The sequence below is a fragment of the Thamnophis sirtalis genome, unplaced genomic scaffold (genome assembly GCF_051295495.1).
Source record: "Thamnophis sirtalis isolate CommonGarterSnake01/CBP01778 unplaced genomic scaffold, rThaSir2_p1.2 scaffold_10, whole genome shotgun sequence".
NCBI classification, from domain to species: domain Eukaryota; kingdom Metazoa; phylum Chordata; class Lepidosauria; order Squamata; family Natricidae; genus Thamnophis; species Thamnophis sirtalis.
The window spans coordinates 19,829,651-19,851,265 of record NW_028261390.1 but is presented as its reverse complement, the minus strand read 5'-3'; the positions used below and the strand labels follow the sequence as shown (position 1 = coordinate 19,851,265).

The window sequence follows — 21,615 nt, the reverse complement described above, 5'->3', positions numbered from 1 at the left end:
TGTCAAAATGTCACAAAAGGGTTTGCAAGAGAATAAGATGTTTGCTCTTCTACATATCAAAAGTATTGTGACCAGGGCTGTGAACACACTATGGGAACTACTTAGATTACTCTCTTGAAATTGTTTCCTCTCTGATCTCTTTGCAGGGGAATGGAGGAAGCAAACCATTTTTGTAGGTAATTTTCTGACACACACACACTGCAGAGGAAGCTCCAGGCAATTGGTGCAATCACATTGTTTTTGATATGTACAAGATAATAAGCAGGTACCCAGCATTCTGAAGGGCAGGGGAGTGGTTAGCAGGCAAACACAAACCGAAGAAGTGAAACAGTGCAGGTAGTCCTGAACATACAACTGAATGCTCATTGACGATTCAAAGTTTCAATAGACTCAAAAGTTACTTATGACCTGTCCTCAAAATTATGACTGCTGTACCCCTTCCATGATCACATGATTGCATTTTAGGCATTTGACATCTGGCTTGCATTTATGACATTGCAGAATCCCATGATCACATGATAGTGCTTTGCAACATTTTTTGCCATTTTCTGGTAAACATCCATTGGATAAGCTGGATTTAGACTTAAAACCTTGTCATTTGCTTAACAATTGTGATAACTCAATGATTGTTATAAAAACAGTCATAAAACTGAGCCTGGCTGTGTGGTGACCTGACATATAATAGTAATAAATTAAAACCAAAATTCTGCCTCAGTTGTGGTCCTAATCCGAGGACTTATCTGTGATCTTATCTCTGCAGAAAGCACAGTGATTTCCAATTTAGCGACTGACTGGAGTAGCCTCAATTATGGTAGTTGCTTATAGTACAATATATTTTTACATTGGTTACGCATAAGTAAGAGCTGTGGTGGTGCAGTGGTTAGAGTACTGTACTGCAGGCTACTTCTGCTGACTGCCTGCAATTTGGCAGATCGAATCTCACCAGGCTCAAGGTTGACTCAGCCTTCCATTCTTCTGAGGTGGGTAAAATGAGGACCCAGGTTGTTCCGGGGCTGTAAAACACTGTGAAGCGGTATATAAGTCTAAGGGCTATTGCAATAATGATACACTGATTGGATGATGATGTTTCCTTCAGAAGTCAAAATAATCGATTGGGAAAGAGACATTTGTAAAATAAAATATTTTATTCCTCATTTTCATTACTGAATTACATATCTGGAATGTTTCAGGTTATTTTGTAGTGACACTATTTTAAATAATTGACTTGCATAGGTTTCCATGTTTTGCTTTGCTTAAATTTGTAAGACCACCAAATACTTTGGATTTGAAGGTAAAAAGGCACTTTGGATTATGTAATTATAACTTCTTTCTGCAAGTACTTAAAACAGCCTGTGCAATTCTAGGAAAAGGTGTGTTGGCACCTGAAACCACTTCAGGTGAGAGATGCTAGGTTGCATTATCCAAGGAACTTTTCTGTCTTCAAATACCGACTGCTGAACGGTTTTAATCAGTATATGGACATGCTGAGGTTCTTTGAAAAAAGAAACAACACTCTATTGCAAATTCCTTTTAGCTAAAATATCTGACTTTTGCATTTATTTTGATAAAACTTCCACAGTGAGTCTTCATTACATAAGAAAGGGTAAGGGGCAGAGCAGAATTTCCTAAACTCTTAATTTGATTTCCAATATTCTTTTTTGTGTTACATCCTTACAATTCCAGAACTACATTTTAAATTCTGTAGTAGTCATTTACATAATCCAATGTGGATTAATACATATCTATGAAGTATTCAAGACTTGTAAATTTTAGTTGTGATAGAAATGCCTCATGCTGAAACCTACTGGATTATGTTCTGTGATTTTTGCTCCACCTCAGTCCATAGGGAGTTTGCCCTGTAATTTGTGAACCATTTTGTTTCGAAGTATAATTTTGAATCAAGTAGTCTTTGAGGCTATTAATAATAATGGAATAAGTAAATCTTTTGACACAGCAATCTTACAGCCTTACAATGAAATTTTTTTAATGGTGTTATTCCTATAGTTGTCACTCCTTAAATTAGCTGAGGACTTGATTTTAATAATAAGTAGCTTATTATTCTTAAACAACATATTACTATATTTTAAGTACCCTGCTATAAGAATATTATTGGCATTTTAAAAGTAAGATTTTCAAACAAAACCACTGGTGAAGTTTAAAATCACATTTATACAAATATATTTCTATATATATAATTGTAACAAATAACTCATGACAATAGTGATAACAAACCAATCTATAAAAGAGCATTGTGTTTATTAATCAATTTAGTAATTCAGTGCATTGCCTCCATTTTGCTATCACCTATCTTTAATGAGTAGCTTTGTATTTTATGGCACTAAGGAGGAGAGATCATAGTTCAATTGTAGTTGATTCATTTTATAAAAATGTCAGACTTAGTATTCCAGAATGTTTGGTTAAGAAGTTCTCCAAGAGCAAGGCCATTAATATTAGAATACATTACTTGCATATACACATACGCTCCACACTTCTCAATTTTAATTGCTACTTCAGTCTTAGGTAAGGCTGATTCATCCAAATCTAGTTATTCCTGATTTGTCTTGCAGGACAGTCAGTACTACCTTAGGTTTTTTTTTCTGTCTAGCCATAACACATATCCCTTTCCACTGCCTATTACCTAATTCAAGATTTTGTGTTGCTGAAAACTCAGATTCATAGAACAAGTGCCGAAGTGTGTTGTGATGTATTATACCACTCGTTTTTCTCAATATTGTACTAGTAAAAGTAGTCATTCTTGGTATGTTCCCTGTAATGACTATTGAGAAAGAACGGCCAAAATAGCTTGAGATTTGTTGACTCTATTCCTGAAATAGTTTATAACCATTTGTAATTGCCATAAAGAAAACATTCACATCATGTAGTTTTCTGGAGGAATTTGCAGGATGAGCCAGGATTGGGATTGGGTATTGTGATGTCCAATGGCTTCGAGACAGAGTTAAAACTGAAGCCACGCCTCTGTGCTACTCCAAAAAGCAATCCAGTGCCATCCTACATTTTCCTCTCCCTGCCTTCCCCCTATTGCCTCCATCTGCTTCCTGGAAGCCTCCCCTTGGTGTGGCTTGCTCCTGGCCACCGGTAAGGGTTTTAAACTTCTTGTTGGGGCTTTTAGAGGCTGGATATCATTACGCGCCTCCTGGTGCTGCCAGCAGCCGCATGGTTTGAAAACGGTCCGGAAAGGTCTATCGGCGGCTGCAATCGTCGCATGGAGACCGTGAGTGACTGAGTGAAGCTGGTTTGTGCTGCTGGTCGGGTGGGCTGAGCCTGAAGAAGCCCCCGACACTGTGTCATGGCACATGGTGTGGAGAGGCCTGATTCCCCCCGCATTGTCTCCTGGGGAGGGAACTTCCAGTCGGATCCGGGAAAGGCCCACAGCCTCTGCAAGGTTGTGAAAGACCATGGTTGCTGGGAAGCCTTCCAAGGCTTTACAAAGAGATGAAGAAAGGAGGCACAGGGCCCTGGAAAAGCAGGTGTCAAGGGCTGAACAGAGGGGTAGGCCTAGTTCTCCCTGAGGTCCAGATCGCCCATTAGGTCTAGGTCTCCTCCAAGGGGGGATTCCCCAGTATATCTATGCAGGGGACATTTCCCCTCCCCCCCTCCATTGTAGAACAGGGCCCCTATCTAAGAGATCCCTTTCAATGCAGGGGGGCAGGGGGGATAATCCCACTAGGCCATCCTTGGCTCCACAGCCTGATGACTGTGCACAGGTGGGAGAGGAGGATTCCTTCATTAGAGACATGGAGCAGCTTCCTGCAAGCATTAAGAGGTTTATTTCCTCTGCAATTTCACGTGGAATTTCTACTGGATTACAGAAGGGGACTGTGAGCCCGGCAACTGTGGCAAAAGCCACGGGGGGGGGGCAGCGCTGCCCAGGCTAGGCCAAGACCCTCCCCCTCAGGTTTGCGCCGGCCAATTTCTCCTTCTCTGGCTAGTGAAGGTTGCATGGCTGGGGATTAGGTTCAGAGAGAAGTAGATATGTCCAATGATGAGGATCCCTCAAAGCCTGAAGCACCAGCATTCTCAGGCTTGTTTCCCCTGGATTTGTTCAAATCACTGTTATGCAAGGCCAGGGCCACAGTGCAATTGGGTGAGACGGAGAGCGTCAAGTCAGGTGCCAAGGAAGGTGGCCCGGAAAAGTAGCCGGAGGATGGAGTTTACTCAGAGCCTCCTCCAGCGAAGGAAGATATCCCTTGCCCCTAAGCTGTTCTTAAAAGTAGTTAAGAAGCAGTGAGAAAAGCCAGGGACATTTCCTAACTCTAGTAGCAGTGATAGGAGATTCTTTAACATGGAGCCTAGTTTTTCTGAGGCTTTGCAGGTGCCCACAGTTGACCCTCCAGAGGTGGCATTGGCTTCCACGTCTACGGTGGTATCCGACGATGTGGCTGATTACCTGAAGACCGATGACAAGAAGGCGGAGCTGACTCTTCGCAAAACATTCCAGTCTTCTGCGTGGGCAATCAAGGCAGCCGCCTCAGTGTTGTTCTTCAGCCGCACGGCTATCCTTTGGCTCCAGCAGATGCAGGAGCAGATTCCGCCAGAGGAGGTGCGTACACATCAGGATCTCAACAAGCTGTTTGCTGTTGCACAATTCTCTGCTGACGCCACTCTGCATGCCATGAAGTATGCCTCCCAGGCGATGGCATCCTTGGTGACCTCCTGGCGTCTCTTGTGGCTGTGAGGGTGGCTGGCTGAGAACAAGGCGAAATGGCATCTGGCCTCATCACCTTATTCTGGGGATTCCCTTTTTGGTGCCCCATTGGACCCAATCCTCGTTGAGGACAAAAGTAAGAAGAAGGTCATGCCCATGCCTGCTAAGAAGTTGGAGCAAAAGTCTGCACCTTACTTTCGGAAGCATTCCTATTGTCAGTCAGATCAGGAAGCTCAACAAAGCAGCAGATATTTTTCGAGATCAGATAGTCAGTCGGATAGGCCCTACACTAGGGATAGGCCTAGGTTCGAACCCCAGGGGAAGAGGCCCTTTCAGGAGGGAGATGGCAGTCCCTACCGCCGGGGCAGATAGGTCAATAGTGACCCCACCCATAGGCGGCAGACTGATCCTGTTTGCCAACACCTGGGCTGAGCTTACCACTGATGCCTGGGTTCTGAACACCATCAGATTTGGCCTGCGCCTGGAGTTCCTCTTCATTCCCTCGAACCACTTTCGGATGTTTTGGGTTGCCAAGAGTAAGGATAAACGCGCTCTCATGAGGCAGGCGATCCGACCTCTTAGATATTAGGGTGGTGGAATCGGTTCCACTGGACCAAGTAGTGTCAGGATTTTATTCTAACCTCTTTGTTGTTCCGAAAAGTTCGGCAGGATGGAGGGCGATACTGGATCTAAAACTTCTAAATTTTCACTTGGTCTATAGGAGATTTAAAATGGCACCCCTTAAATCCATCTTGGCGGGGATCAGGCGCAATGACTTCATGGCCTCCATCGACCTGACAGAGGCTTACCTCCATTTCCCCATCTTCCCTGGTCATCGTAAATACCTCAGGTTCTCTTATTTACTTAGGCATTATCAGTATAGGGCCCTACTGTTTGGCCTGGCATCTGCGCCTCGGACCTTCACTTAAGGTCCTAGCTGTGGTGGCGGCTTCCCTCTGAGAGCGCTCCATCAGGATCCAATGTTATCTCGATGACATCTTGGTTCAGGAGGCAGCGTTTGAGCATGTGAGGGAGAACATTTTGTTAGTGGTGTCTATGCTCCAACAGTTAGGTTTTTCAGTTAACCTAGGTAAGAGTTCCCTGGTCCCCACCACCAGGATTCTTCACCTGGGGACCATCAGAGATTCCAGGTTGAAGGTGAAGGTGTTCCTCTCCCACGACTGTAAGGTTAGTTTGGTAGCCTTAGTTAGACAAGTTAGAAGTCAGCGTTTTGTTCCTGTGGTGGTGCTCTCCAGCTTGCTGGGGAAATTCATTTCTTGCATAGACATGGTGCCTTGGGCTTGTCTGCACGCGAGGCTGCTCCAGTGGCGTCTCCTGCATCTGAGGTCCAACTCCAGCAATTCCGAGGAAAAGGTTCCGGTGATGCCGCAGGTACAGCTGTCGTTGAGGTGGTGGCTTTCCCCGGCGCTGCACAAGAGCTGCGAGTTCAGGGAGCCGGAGCGCCTCATCCTGACCACGGATGCCAGCTTCTAGGGGGGGAGCTCTCTTGGAGTCCTGGATGGCACAGGGCCATTAGACCTGGTTGGACCTCCAGCACAATATAAATTGGCTGGAGCTGCAGGCAATTCACTTGGCACTGTGGCACTTCAAGGACTATGTTCGAGATCGGAACGTCTTGGTGCTAACCGACAACATGGCGGCGAAGGCCCACATCAACTGACAGGGTGGCACATACTTTAGGGCGCTTCGAACCGAGGCGATGGCACTCGGCGCCTGGGCAGAAAGGCATCTTCAATCGCTCAGGGCAGAGCACATCACGAGAGTGAACAACCATCAAGCTGACTGGCTCAGTCGTGCCACGGTCGACCACAGAGAGTGGAGCCTTCCTCCGGAACTGTTCCAGACCATCTGCTCCAGGTTCGGCCATCCAGAGGTAGACCTGTTAGTCACACCGCAGAATGCTCAGGTGGATCACTTCTTCTCTCATTCCTGACTCGAGGGATGGAGGGTGTCAATGCGCTTTGGATTCTGTGGCCTTCCCTCCCCTTCTCCCTGGGGTAGTTCGGAAGATGATCTCAGAGATGGCGGAGCTCATCTTAGTAGTGCCTTATTGGCTGTGCCGGGCGTGGTTTGTGGATCTAATGTACCTGTTGGTGTCACACCTGGGGAGGATTCTGGGGAGGGATGTGGACCTCAGGCAGGGGAACCTGGTGCATCTCAAGCCACAGTGGCTGCAGCTAGCCATGTGGAGATTGAGCGGGAGCGCCTGAGGGCCGCCAAGTTTTCACAGAGGATAATCTCCACCATTGAGGCTTCACGCAAGGGTTTCATTACCAGGATTTATTATTCCACCTGGCGGGTCTTTGTAGAGTGATGCCAGGTCTCGGGAATGAATCCCCGTGAGGCTTCAGTACCGCACATCTTGGATTTACTCCAAGATGGGTTGGATAAGGGGCTCTCACATTAGGAGGCAAGTAGTGGCCCTATCCATGATTATTCAGGGAAAAGGGCTCCCAGGTTCCGTTGGTTAAGAGATTCCTGAAGGGTGCGGGTAATCTCTGCCCCCCAGTAGTCCACAGGTTTCCAACATGGAGCCTCACTACGGTTCTCCAATCAATGACAGGAGCACCGTTCGACCCTCTGAGGACGGTTGATCTGAAGTTCGTGACCCTTAACGTAGTGTTCCTTGTGGCGGTCACCTGGGCCCGCCGCATCTCCGAACTGGAGGCGTTCTCCTCCAGGTCGGACCTTTGCACATTCCACAATAATCTGGTCGTCCCGCGACTGGATCCGGCTTTTATTTCCAAGGTTAACTCCTTTTTTCACAGATCACAGGAAGTGCTATTACCGGATTTTTGTCCGGAACCGTCTCATATAGGGAACGCCTTTGGCACAGGCTGGATGTCAGGCGTGCCTTGCACATTTACCTGAGGCGCACGTAGAGCTTCAGGAAATCTGAGGCATTCTTCGTTTCCTTTTATCCGTCTTCCTTGGGGAAGAGGGTGTCTTTGCTATAGGGAGGTGGATCAAATTGGCCATTGCATTGGCCTATGAGGTTCAGCACCTCCTGGTGCCCCAGGGCATTACAGCACACTTCACCAGGAGCGCGGCTACCTCAGCGGCCTGGACCACATAGGCACCTATTGCGGAGATTTGCAGGGCTGCCACGTGGGCGTCCCCGTCTCCCTTTATCAGGCACTACAGGTTAGATGCTTTTGCATCGGCTGATGAGGCGTTTGGTTGTAGGATGTTACAACAGATGGTGGCACATGAGGAGCCCAGGACCAATAGTATTCCCCCTGAGGGACGTTAATTTGGGTATGTCCCAATCCTGGCTAATCCTGAAAATTCCTTCAGAAAATGACAGTTGATTTTACCTGAACTGTTGTTTTGGGAGGTTTGCAGGATTTGCAGGTTCCCACCCTAGCACTGGTTCCTGTTGGGGGGGTGGGTAGGATGTGTCCTCATATGACTTGTTTTCAGGTGTTTTGCAGTGGACCTGACTCATTGTAACTGGGAACCAGGAGCACAGAGGTCTTCAGTTTTAACTCTGTCTTGAGGCCAATTGGACATCACAATACCCAATCCCAATCCTGGCTAATCCTGCAAACCTCTCAAAACAACAGATCAGATAAGACCAACTGTCATTCCATCAAGATGCAGGATCTGGAAGCAAATATTATTCCCTGAGAGTTAAAACCTGGAGTGAGTAAAGTGAGTTCCTCAGCAGAACATTTTCACAATCTTCATTTAATTATGTGAAATGACTTTTCATTACCCCAGCCTTCTGCTAAGAGTAACTATGGTCTAGTTTTGTTTTGCTGTTCATAATATTCAGAATGGCAGGAGAGTTTTCCAGTCTATTTAATCCACTCTATTTAATTTTATTGCTTTACCCAGTCTATTTAATTTTATCATTACTAAAAAAATGACAGAAAACCTAACAGTCTTTAAGAATACCCAGATATCCTAGAAATAGTGGTATCATTTATTCCAAAAATGTAAAGGTTAGGGCGAGAATTAGGTAACATGGCTCATGTTTGTTAAGCAATGCCAATGTTGGCTAACTGGTACTTTTGTTCTCAAACATTAATCTTTATGATAATGCTATAGTCTCAATTTTCTGCAAACATATACCTTGGACAGATAGATCTTTTTGATAGATCTATGTAAGTGTTGAAATATGCTTTGGATGTTGTATGACTGTAAGTGCAGCACATTTTGCTACTCATTAAAGCAATCTCACTTTTTCCCATTAAAGCTAAGGTGACTTTTAAAGTAATTTTTTTACAGGCTTGTAAGGGACTCTGAAATACTTCGCCTCTTTTAATGAATAGTAGAATATGATGTGCTTGCATGAGATCCAAAGCATTTTGAAAATGTATCTGAATCCTCGTATCTGTGACAACAGTTCTTCAAACTCCACTAGTGAACAGTGTTTATATTTCTTTTTCTTGCCTTTCAGAATTAACATATTTTAAATATATGTGTATGACACATTAGTCTGTCTTTGACCATGCTAGCTAGTTTTTATGATTCAAGAACTGTTTGTTGCAAATATGTCCGAAATAAATTGAGGCAATAATAGATAAAGATCGAATTTAGTAGCTGGAACAGTAAAGTATACAATAGGCCAGAACACACAGTTGTAGTTGATTAGTAAGAGAGTGCTGGCTCATGCACGAGGTAATCTATGCTAGGATTGGTTGCCATAAGTATAAAGGGAGTGTTTTCCTTTTTCCTCCTTTTTCTCCCCCCCCATCCTGTTTTTGCTCTCCCCAGCCCCCAAGAGCACTCTACAGGCCTCCCGAACCCCCCCCCCCCACACACACATCACGTTTTTGCCCTCTCCAGCACCCAGGAGCACTCTGCAGACCTCCCAAACCCTCTGTGCATCCCATTTTTGTGGAAAAAAAGAGCCCATTTTTGGCAAAAATGGGAAGCATGGGATATGTGCGTGTTTTAGGAGGCCAAAAACAGGCCTTTTTTAGGTCTATGTCACACAGACATTTCCCCCCACTTTTTTGGGGGGAGAAGTGTGACTCATAGTCCGAAAAATATGGTAGTTTACAAGAAATAACATATACATAGTATAAGAAAAACATTGTGGGAGTTGAATTCCACAGTTTCCTATCCCGCAGTCAGTAGTCCACAGTTTCCTAAACTTTTTTTCACTCCTGACACCTCTGCTTACATAGTGATTACAAACAGTAACTGTCAATAATATGAGCCTCTGTAAGAAGAATAACGTTGCATGATTTTGAAAAATCATATTATAAATTGGAGCTTGACACCTGTCAGTGCACTGATGATGTTGTCTAGTCTTGTGTAATTACATTATCTTTACCCCATGCGACATCTAGTTAAATGTGAGCCTCCACACCATTTATTGGAGAAATTGACTACTCTAGATATTTTTAGGTGATTGAAAGTAGAAGTAACTTTAAGTGCATAATGCTTGTAAGAGTGCAGGTTTGAAAGCTGTTTTATGACTAATGACAAATTAATAAGTGCTAACTTAAAGGCTGAGTTAACTTTTTTTTGGGGGGGGGAGATCCTTTGCATTGCAATCAGTGTTGACATACTACCGATTTTTCAGAGTATAAAACACACTAAGATTTGAAGAAGCAAATTAAAAAACAGTTTTTGCACTCTACAGACCTCCCAAAAATGGCCTATTTTTCACAAAAACGGGCCCTTTTTTGTCAAAAAAGGGCATGCATAATCTTTAGGAGGCTTGTAGAGTGCTCCTGGCGGCTGGGGGGGCACAAACGAACAAAACGGCCCATTTTTTGCTCATTTTAGCCCTCCCCAGCCCCCAGGAGCACCCTGAAAGCCTCCTAAAGGCTATGCACGACCATTTTTGAAAAGGGGGCAGGGTTTCAGGAGGCCAAAAATGCTATATTCAGTGTATAAGACACACCCAGATTTTCACCTTCTTTTTTGAGGGAAAAAGGTACTTCTTATACTCTGAAAAATATGGTAAATCAAATTAGGGTCATCAAGATTTTCGTTTCTGATTGAATTGACATAAGATGATTTATTACTTATTTAAAAAGGAGCCCTTGAAAATTTCTAAGAATTAAAGACCTGTCAGCGTATTTGTTTTACTAGCATTTCTACCATTTGCCTAAAAAAAGCTGATAAGATAACCTTATGTGTTGTATCCCGTATTCTACTTGAAGGCATTGAAGATATATGTAGTTTTCGACATACTACTGTAATGGAGCCTGTCCATTACAATCCTATAAGTGATGGTTGTAATACGGGTCAGTTGTGTGGCCGACCCAAATTTACTGCAGTGATAAAGCAAATACCACTGCCACTAAGTGAATCAATGGTTCACAATTTTGTCAAAAACTGGAAGTAAGAGTTGATTTCTGCAAAAGTAATGTAAAATGTCACATAACTATGAAATGCTGCGAATAGGCATAAATGCATTATGTTATCAAGCATCTAAAACTTGATCATATGACTGGTGAGGGTCTGACCATCAGAACTTCTAAACTAAGTCAGAGTTACAGAATAACAGTTGGAGAGGACCTTGGAGGTCTTTTACTTTAAGCAGGAGACTTTATACCCCTGATGGCGAACCTATGACAGCATGCCAGAGGTGGCACGCAGAGCCCTCTCTGTGGGCATGCGCACCATCGCTTTGGGCACTTGGTACCGAAAAGGTTCACCATCACTGCCTTATACCATTCCAAACAAGTGACCATCCAGTCTATTCTTAAAAGCTTCCAATGAATGGAGCACCCACAACTTTTGGAGGCAAGTGGTTCCACTGATTAACTGTTCTCACTGTTAGGAAATTTCTTCTTAGTTCTAGATTGTCACTTAGTTGCCATCCATTGTTTCTTGCCTTGCCTTCTGGTGCTTTGAAAGTAGGTTGACTCACTTTTCTTTGTGGAAATCCCCTTTTTCAGGTTGGTCATCACTTGCAACAATCACTAAGCAACCAGTCATAAGTCAATGACTATGTGTAACTAATAATTAAGAGACTCAGTATTGAATTGAGATGGGCTGTTACATATTTGTATATACCTAATTTTCAGTATTAAGTAGGGAATGATGATAGCAAGGTTAGGTATTGAGATTTCCTCAGAACATATTTAATGTTATGCTGCATATTTCCAAGATTATAAATCCTGTCTATTTTATACACCGGGGAGAAATTGTCACTTTATTTGTCATTGATAAGCAGCGCTGATGAGTAAATGCTTACAGCATTTAGGACGGGGTCCCCACTATCGGGCCGTAGCCTGTTTGCAACCAGGCCATATGATGGCAGGCTGATGCGCACGCAGCCCTACTCATGCAAGCAGTGAGTGCCGGTACGTACAGTTCCACTTGCACAGACGGTGGGTGCTGGCACAGCTCCATTTACATAAATGAAACTGAGTGTGCATGCGACTGTCCCTCACACAAAAACACCCTCCTCCTCCGGGGGCTCCGGCTGGAAAGATTTGGGAATGCTACTCTAAGAAAAATGGGTAGGGGCTAAACATATATTTAAGCATAACTGCTTATTTCTAAGATAATGGCAGTTTTGGAAACTCACGCAGTAACTAGAAGCAACCTACTATAATGTGATACTGATTTCCCTTTCTTTTTCACTTTATAGCAAATTGCCTGAAGGTGCCTTTTGAGTTGTATTAATAAATGGAGACCAAGTGTTACCTTAAAAAAATGTGTATTTTCTAGAATGAAGTGAAATAGCCTGCAACTATGGAAAGTATGTATGTAGACTTTTAGTAAACAAACATGTTTTTCCAAAGCTAACAAGTTTATGTAACTACTGTGAGAAATCAGGGAACCATCTTGTTAGCAATTATTATTCCCTGTATTTTTCAATAGAGAATAAATTGTAATCTTAGCAACCTTTTTTTCTTCAATTACTCAAATCAGACTTTAAGTTAATATATGCACCTCTATAGTTTTTGTGCCTCCCCATCTTTTATCTAGCTGATGAGATTGCTTCTAGAGTATTTTTTAGGAATGCTGGTTGGACACAAGAACCTCCTTTTAAATAAGAATGATGATGAAGCTTTGCAATATACCAGCTTTCTACTTCATACAAATTCCTTTAATTTTAAATGAGTGGGTCAAAGCATGGCATGTGTCAAAAAACATGTTGATAAATCCCACATTGGGAATTCAGCCTATATCTTAGTTCGGTAGAGACATGTAAATGAAAAAAATATCTGTCTTGTTCAGATATTTAATTTCCGCATAAAATCATATGATCAATATAAATTCTGAACTTCACAGACAGAGATTAAGATTACTAGAAATGAACAGTATTTAGAGGTAGACTTTTAAAACCTTTTAATCAAGATGTTACTAAAAAGCAAATGATGGGAGGGGGGATTATCTGACTTTAGGCTGAAGATGTTAAATCTGCTTAATTAGAGGCTTAAGATTCAGTGAAAGGAATACTGCATATCTCTGCTTTCTGATAGGTATAAAGTTCAGATAATCTACGAAGCTTTGGGCTATGAAATGTGTCTTGAATTCTTAAAAGAATTGAAAACCATTTTTGTACAGATTTTTTAGTCAAATTTTAAAACCAACAAAGTGATTGTTGAATTTTGTGTTATATAGTAGATAAACATCTGCAAAAGGAAATGTATTTTTTAAATTTTATTAAAATTATTATAATATAACATGGAGGGAGATATGGAATATGCTGACAGCTGTGTGTCTATTTTTGGTTACCGTATATACTCGAGTATAGGCCGGCCCGAATATAAGCCGAGGCACCTAATTTTACCACAAAAAACTGGAAAAGTTATTGACTCGAGTATAAGCCTAGGGTGGGAAATGCAGCAGCTACCGGTAAATTTCAAAAATAAAAATAGATACCAATAATGTTTTTGAATATTTATTTCAAAGAAAAACAGTAAACTAGCTCTGGGACATCATTATGTGGCTGCTTGCCATAACAAGGAGGAGGTGGGACATCGTTGCAGAGCGGCAGGAGGGGGAGGAAGGGGAATCGTAAGACAGCCCTGCATTACATTAGAACGTGAGGAGGGGAGATGGTGCGGTGCGCGCTGCGCGGCAAACTGACACAGAGGGAGGGGAAACTCACAGGGGCGCCGGGCCATTCACGAGCATCACCCAGCGGCATGGCCCCGCCCCTTTTTTTCCTCCATTTTGGGCAAATTTTTCACTGACTCGAGTATAAGCCGAGGCGGCTTTTTTCAGCCCAAAAAGTGGGCTGAAAAACTCGGCTTATACTTGAGTATATACGGTATTATGACCAAGTGCTGATTTGAACTTGATCAGTTGGTTCATGGAGGTACTGATGGTCGGCCTGACTGGGTTAGTCTGTTTAAAGCAAAGCAACATTTTAAAATGCTGTATAGTCAGTCTATTTTGCAAAATAGTTTCTGTGCATTATCACTCTAATAGGGCTTCCCAGATAAACTACTTTTTTTAGACAGGTAGATAACTTGCAGACCAAAAAAGCCTCTGGTTAATAGTTGCTCTTAAAAGTCTATAAGTCCGCAACCCAAAGCATTATTTGAAACAAAATTAAATCTGGAGGCTGATACTTTGTTTTACAGTATGTCTTTTTAAATCCATATGGAAGAAGTTAGATGAATAATTTAACTTCCTGAGGCCTGCTTCCTTCAGTTTTTCTTATAGTTGATGTTATATACAAACCATGACTACCGCTAAAGGATTTGAGATTAGGTTGTATGTTGTACAAATCCACATAGGCTGTATTTATTTTTATATACAGGTTGTATAAAGATCAAATTTCATAGGCCAATTACAAAATGCTTATTAATATTTTAGGGAAAATATTGTGCTTAGACATGTTCAGAGCATGTGTCAAATATATAAGTGTTTAGAAGAAAATTGCAGCCAGTTGAACATTTAATATCATTTATATAATTTTCAATGAAGCCTGACTTTTGAGCATTCTATGTACTAAGTAGCTTTAGGAATGTTGTTTTGATTTGTCTACTGTTCTGTCCCCCCTTCTTCGCTCGTTAACAGACGACAGGCAGACAAACGTAAAAGGGAAGAACTTTATCAGTTCTCGACTCAGACTGGCTGCGAGCCCAAAAATAAACATAAATCAAGTCTCTGACCAGAAGATAACAGAATACAAAACAAAACTCTTACAAAACAATTCACTTCTCCAAGTGTCTCCTTGAATCAGGGTTACAGAAAGCAAATCACTTCTCCAAGTGTCTCTCACAAACAAACCATGACCGATGCATGATGAACGTTGACTCCTGCAACCAGGGCGTGGCACCATATGTCCTTTTATTACCAAAAGATGCCACTAACGAGCCCCAGCTGCATTGTCAATCTTGCATCCCGAAAAGACTCACAGGAGACTTCTGCTGAGTCACAACAGTCTACTATATTTACTTCTCACCCCTGTGTGTAGACACCATCCATAGTTGCCTTTTACTTTCCTTTTTAAAAGTTTCACAAGTAGACTTAGACTTACAACCATTGGAAATATGATGGTGCTAAACAAATGGTTACAATGGTCTTCAGAGTTCTAGCTGTCATACACACCCATGTGGTCATGTGATCACAGTCTGGGCGCTTGGCAATCGGTTTGTACTTACAATCATTTACAACATCACGTGATCATCATTTACAGTCTTCCCTGTCAGCTTGTCCACTGACTTTGGTTACGGGAAGCTGGTGAGAAGTCGCCTCACCTAATAACTCTGGGATTCATGCTTAATGACCATATTGCTTAGGAGCAGAAATTCTGGTTCCAATTGCCATTGTAAGTTGAGGGCTCCCTGTATATGACTTGCAGCTTTTAGATGCTATTTATTCTTTCTATTTGCCGTTGCAGAGAAACTACTAAACATTATTTCTTTTTAAAATTATTTCTGTCTTAAGAATTCAGATAATTAGTAATTAAGGGTATAGCCTTCCAGTTTTGGACTGCTTTTACTTGTGTCCCCACTTCTTAATGTCAAAAAAATTCCTTTCGTCAACCATCATAAGTTGTAATATAATTTTAATATTCAACCGTACACTGCCCCGGCTATTATGAAAAATTCTAATTCGTTCAAGAATTCTAAGATAGGGCCACAGAATTTAAAATATATTTCAGGTCAAGGTTGACATTCTTGAAAAAGAAGGAAAGCTTTACTGTGAGAAAATATGAATTTTCCTAGGTTTCATTGAGATTGCTTGAAAACTAAATTAAAATGTAGCTTCTTTTTATTTGTAGTATAGAGCCTAGTTCACCAATAAGTGCCTAAGGTAAAATTAGGTGGCAAACAGAGCTTCTGTTTCTCTTTGCACTATATCTAAAATGCCATGGCCTGGGTGTACAAAAGTGTTTCAGACTTCCCTTTATTCATGGGTGTAAAATATTTGCAGTGTTTGAACAATTCCACAATGCTTTTAGTATTTATAATTGCATTGTTATGCATATGATTAGTTTATTGATGTGAGATCAAGTTTGTTTTCTTTTGATAACTGGTGCACAAAAGCATTTGTCTGACTTGATGCTTTGGAGGGGCAAGGGGCAGAAATATGTAATTCTTTGACAGTATTGTTTTTATTTCAGGAACTTAGTGACTTGGCTCGTGACCCACCAGCTCAGTGTTCTGCAGGCCCTGTTGGAGATGACAGTAAGTTGTTAATAATAAATACTGATTCTTTTAAACAGGTTCTTGTAAACCAATATGGTTTGGGGTTTTTTTTGGGGGGGGGGGGAGGATTTCATGAACATTTAAATAACATTTCCCCCCCTTTTTTCTCTTCCCTTCTCACTCTGTTATTCAGTGTTTCATTGGCAAGCTACAATTATGGGTCCTGTAAGTACTGCAATTTTATTAACATTCATTCCAAAGTCAGCTGTTCAAAAGTTATTCCAGAAACACATTATTATGTTATATGTGATATAAAATTTACAGCTTCTTAAAAACACTTTCAGTAAGATAGTTTCTTTGTGTAACACTGTATCTGTGAAAAACTATAATGACTTCTGTACCGTATTTTTCGGAGATGCAGCAAGGTTTTGAAGAGGAAATTTAAAAAAAAAAGTTTTTGCACTCTGCAAACGTCCCAAAAATGGCCCATTTTTCATGAAAATGGTCCCATTTTTTTTCAAAAAGGCATGAATAGCCCCTAGGAGGCTTGTAGAGTGTTCCTGGGAGGTTGGGGGAGGGGAACAAGCAAAAAATGGCCCATTTTTCACCAAAAAAAAGAGGCATGGATAGTCTTTAGGAAGCTTCTAGAGTGCTGCTGGGGGTGGGGGGAAATGGGCCAGTTTTCACTCATTTCTGCCCTCCCCAGCCCCTAGCAGCTCTCTGAAAGTCTTCTAAAAGCTGTGCATGGCCATTTTGGTGAAGAGGGCGGAGTTCCGGGAGACAAAAAATGCTGTATTCAGTGTATAAGACGTATCCAGATTTTCAGCCTCTTTTATGAGGGAAAAAGGTACGTCTTATACTCTGAAAAATATGGCACATCATACTTTTTATTTAAGTCAGAGTTTATTCCTTACAGCAATTTTGTACATCATGATAAAATAAACTGTATTGTAGCCTATAAATCAGTGTAATATTACAGATGAAACTGATCTCATGGTTAGATTTAATATTCATGAAACAATATTGATACCAGCAAAAGCCGTCCATAAATGTCATTATTGTCTTCTCTACTATGTCGAAACATGTAGCTATATTCTTGAAAATTTCCAGGACTATCTATGCAGAAGGAAATGTTGATGTCAGCTTATCATCATGTGCATCCCATTGTTAATGTAGTCAAAGTGTGCTTTTTAAATGTTAGTATATGAGTCATTTTGCTGCAGGTACTTTTACTTTTAGTTAGTTACTATAGTTTTTCAGTGTCTCCTAAACTCTAGTTCCTACAGAAATTTTTAACTTCTGAATTTTCTTCTTTGTCAGAATGACAGTCCATATCAAGGCGGTGTTTTCTTTCTGACAATTCATTTCCCTACAGACTACCCTTTCAAGCCACCTAAGGTAAGTAAAAATGGAAACTTAATTTAAAACATTGAATCTCTGCACGGGTAGCAGAGGTGGTATTCAGCAGATTCTGACCAGTTCTGAAGAACTGGTAGCGGAAATTTTGAGTAGTTTGGAGAACCGGTAAATACCACCTCCTACTGCCCCCCCCCCCCCCAAATCTATTCTCTGCCTCCCGAGTCTCAGCTAATCAGGAGGAAATTGGGATTTTGCAGTAACCTTCCCCTGGAGTGGGGAAGGAATGGAGATTTTACAGTATCATTCCCCTGCCACTCCCACCAAGCCTAGTCACCCCCACTAAGCCACACCCACAGAACCTGTAGTAAAAAAAAAAATTGAATCCCACCACTGATAGATAGGCAACTGTGACCATTGCTAAAGCATTTTGGCTTGCCAAAGAGGCATAACAAAAGAAATAGCTTCTTCAGATCTCTACACTGGTTTACCCTTCAGCTACAGTCATATAATTACAGAATTCCTTATTTGCTTTATGATTGTAGCTGCAGTTGCTGTTTTTAGAACATGCTTTTAGGCCTTTATAGATTAATGACAAACTTTATAAAGCTAAATATGGAGATTTGGACTGTCATATACAATGTACTGTGGGCTTTTAAAAAACATAATGGCCATTTTTCACTGTTTAGACTACTGACCCTTCTATATTCTTTGAGTCTCACGTGTAACATCATTGTGAATTTTTCTTACCGGCCTGAGAAACATTGTAAAAATAGTTCTGGGAAAAGATACATATTTCCAAATGATAAAAAATATAATATTTTTATGTTGATACTTTCCCCAGTACAAAAGAGCTCACAGCCCTGCCCATGTAGTTTCAAGTACCAAACCTAGAGAAAGGTGATATAGCATCCATTAGATTTTGCACCAACCCTGAGTATATTTCTGAAGAAACTGACAAGAGTGGTTTTTCTTAATTAGAAAAATAGGGGTTGTATGGAATTGAATTTACATACCTTGTAATGATTCCACTTGTAGAATTACATTGCAAGCTATGCATATTAAAAAAATAAGTTTATATGCAGTTTAACAAGCATTTTTCTCTTTGAAATTATTAAGCAGAATTATGTATATTCTAAATATTGAGAACTAGCATTTTTAATCTGAAAAGGATCTGTATATTGATTGCAGATTGATCTCAATTTTTTAGGTTGCATTTACAACACGAATTTATCATCCAAATATTAACAGTAATGGCAGCATTTGTCTTGACATTCTAAGGTCACAGTGGTCTCCTGCTTTAACTATTTCTAAAGGTAAGTGCATTTGGATGAAAGTTTATGTTATTGATTTCTTTGTATTTTATTGACAAGCAGCTTGAATGTGTGTGCTTTATATCTAGATTATACAAAATTTGTCATTCCAGGAACATAATATTCTAGAGAACTCCTGAATCTTTTGTTTCCTCCCAGATCATGTCATTCCAAGGGCAGGTTAGCAAATTGAAATGATTCAAAGTATTCTGGTTGAAAGAGCTATGGTTTGGGTTCGAACCACCCAGAGAATTACCTTGCTTCTAGATTGAAGAATTTATTTTGATAATTCTGAATTGCCCATGGAATATGGTTTGAAAGGATTTGTTTTTTTAATTTTACAGAATAATTTTTTCCTACATTGACAAATTTTGCACATTCTTAGTACTGTATGTGAGATGGAGTGGCTCAGTGGCTAAGACACTGAGCTTATCGATCAGAAGGTCAGCAGTTCAGCGGTTCAAATCACTAGCACTGCGTAACGAAGTGAGTTCCCGTTACTTGTCCCAGCTTCTGCCAACCTAGCAGTTCAAAAGCACATAAAAATGCAAGTAGAGAAATTGATTGGAAGGTAACAGCGCTCCATGGACCTTCAGAGTTTAGTCATGCCGGCCACATGACCATGGAGACATCTTCGAATAGTGATGAGCTCTGCCCCTAGAGCCAGAAATGACTATCACGCACGTGCAGGGGAATCTTTACTTTTAGTACTGTATGTACTAGAATTTGTCTTACTTTCCTTTCTATTTTAGCATGATATTTGACTGTTAGTTTGAGGCAACTATCCACCAGTACTTTTCCTAGCCATGCAGTTGTCCCACAGATTTCTCTCCATTTTTTCAGAAAAAGATCCCAAAAATATTAATAGGAAGAGAGTTATATGAACAAAGTGGAATTCAATTCAAGGTGTTTAGCTTCAGTTGATGCTTGAACTGTGCAGTCACATGGTGAGGCTGTTGTGCTTTTTGTAGTTTTACTTCCCTATCACATCATTATTGTTGTTATTAATTTTATACAATTGTTCCATGTTCTCACTGATGTTAAAAACTGCCAGTCCCTGTTGAAACAGAACAGATATCTCTAAGGCATAAGGCTCAGTCATTAAAGAGAAGCTGAGTGGCTTTTTGCTAGGCAAAGCAATTAATGTTATTTTTTAGACCTACACAGCTTTGACATTACCAAGAAGCCAGAAAGTCTTGATTTGGCATGCAGATCAGTGAGCCCTATGAATTTCAAACTCAAACAATTTGGTTTATCGAAATATTCAGAATAGTATGGTGCAGGGTTACATGGGGGCCGAACAAACTAAGTATAACGTTTCTGGTCATCAAGTTAGGCTGGTTTTTTTTTTAAACTAGAGGCAATCTTTTTGAAGTAAAATAAATTGGACTGTTTGTTCTACTTGCACATGCAGAAGTAAATAACTTGTTCTTTGAACTATTTACAATTTTCTATATGCTCTTTTCTATTTGTTTCAGTTCTCTTATCCATTTGTTCACTGTTATGTGATCCAAATCCAGATGATCCCCTAGTGCCAGAGATTGCGCGCATCTATAAAACAGACAGAGACAAGTAAATATAACTTTGGGGTTTTATTGGGGGGGGGGATGATATAGTGGTGAAATGTGATTAGAGAACAGTTGAGTAATGGCTGCTGTTTAAAACAGAATTGAGTAAAATATTTGTGTGTTTTTTAATCTAGAAAGCTTTAGTAGCATGCTAGAATAGAATTTTACACTATACAAAATTACTTTCAAGTTTAAAATTGCTATGGACAATTTATAAATGAGAACACTGGTAATAGTTTTGAGTTGGGTGGAACAAAAGTTGCGCGCTACTTTGATATTTCTCTTTCAAACTAAATTAGTTACATCAAAATTATCTATTAGTAATTTTGCTTTGTGTTTGCAATTAAATCTGCCAGATAAATTTAATAGGGCTGTATTGGCTTGTCTTTGTTACTAAATATACTTATCTAATTAGGTACAATAGGTTAGCAAGAGAGTGGACAGAGAAATACGCTATGCTGTAGGGTAAGACTGCACTTCATAGTGCATTAATGATGTGGGTACTTCAGCACTTGAGTGCAGCATGCTTAAGGCACTGGATTAACTAACAAAAGATTGTTCAAATTACTGAAAATACAAAGTTTTAACTGCTTGATTTGTATTCAGTGTGGGAAGCCTATCTGCATGATTAGATGAGTATAGTCAAATATTTAAAGGTTTTGTAGATATTTCTTGGTTCTGGAGAAATGCACTTAGGTGGTAAGTGTTTTGGATCCTATTCAGCACAAATGTGACGCTACTTATAATTTAAACTATTTGGCAGATTAAATTCAGAAGTAAAAAAGCCTATAGGCATGTATAGGTAGACACTAACATAATAACGGAGCATGTAAATTAGCACTGACTTGATTTCAGTGGAGTTCTGCACAGTTCTCTCACACTCCGTGCTTATGTGAGAGGCTGATTATATTTAGGGTTGGTTTTGTGATGTTTGTGTGAAGTTTTGCTAGAAAAAAAAATCCACTTATACTTGCATATTACATGATTTCTAATATGCAATACTGTGTACTTTTGTATACTAGATCAAAATTGGCAAGTGTGCTTTGTCCAGAATCCACTGCAAAACTTTAAAAAGTGGCAAAAATATTATGTTGATGGTTCGCACTCTTATTAATGCTATCCAAATGCCCAAGTGAATACTGGAGTTGATACCAGCTAGTAGA

The 21,615-nt window shown here is 40.7% G+C and overlaps 1 protein-coding gene across 3 annotated transcripts in view; it reads left to right on the top strand.

Annotated features, from left to right (window-relative positions):
- UBE2D3 (ubiquitin conjugating enzyme E2 D3) overlaps positions 1-21,615 on the top strand; it is a 30,837-nt gene that overhangs the window by 7,265 nt on the left and 1,957 nt on the right. For 2 of the 3 annotated variants that reach the window (XM_087724162.1, XM_087724161.1), the window contains 6 exons: positions 16,191-16,254; positions 16,409-16,440; positions 17,536-17,613; positions 18,782-18,887; positions 20,363-20,456; positions 20,868-20,917. In XM_087724162.1, the coding sequence (XP_087580288.1) occupies positions 16,191-16,254; positions 16,409-16,440; positions 17,536-17,613; positions 18,782-18,887; positions 20,363-20,456; positions 20,868-20,916 (423 nt within the window). In that variant the 3' untranslated portion in view covers position 20,917. The remainder of the gene's footprint in view (positions 1-16,190; positions 16,255-16,408; positions 16,441-17,535; positions 17,614-18,781; positions 18,888-20,362; positions 20,457-20,867; positions 20,918-21,615) is intronic. The other variant, XM_087724163.1, reaches the window with a different exon arrangement.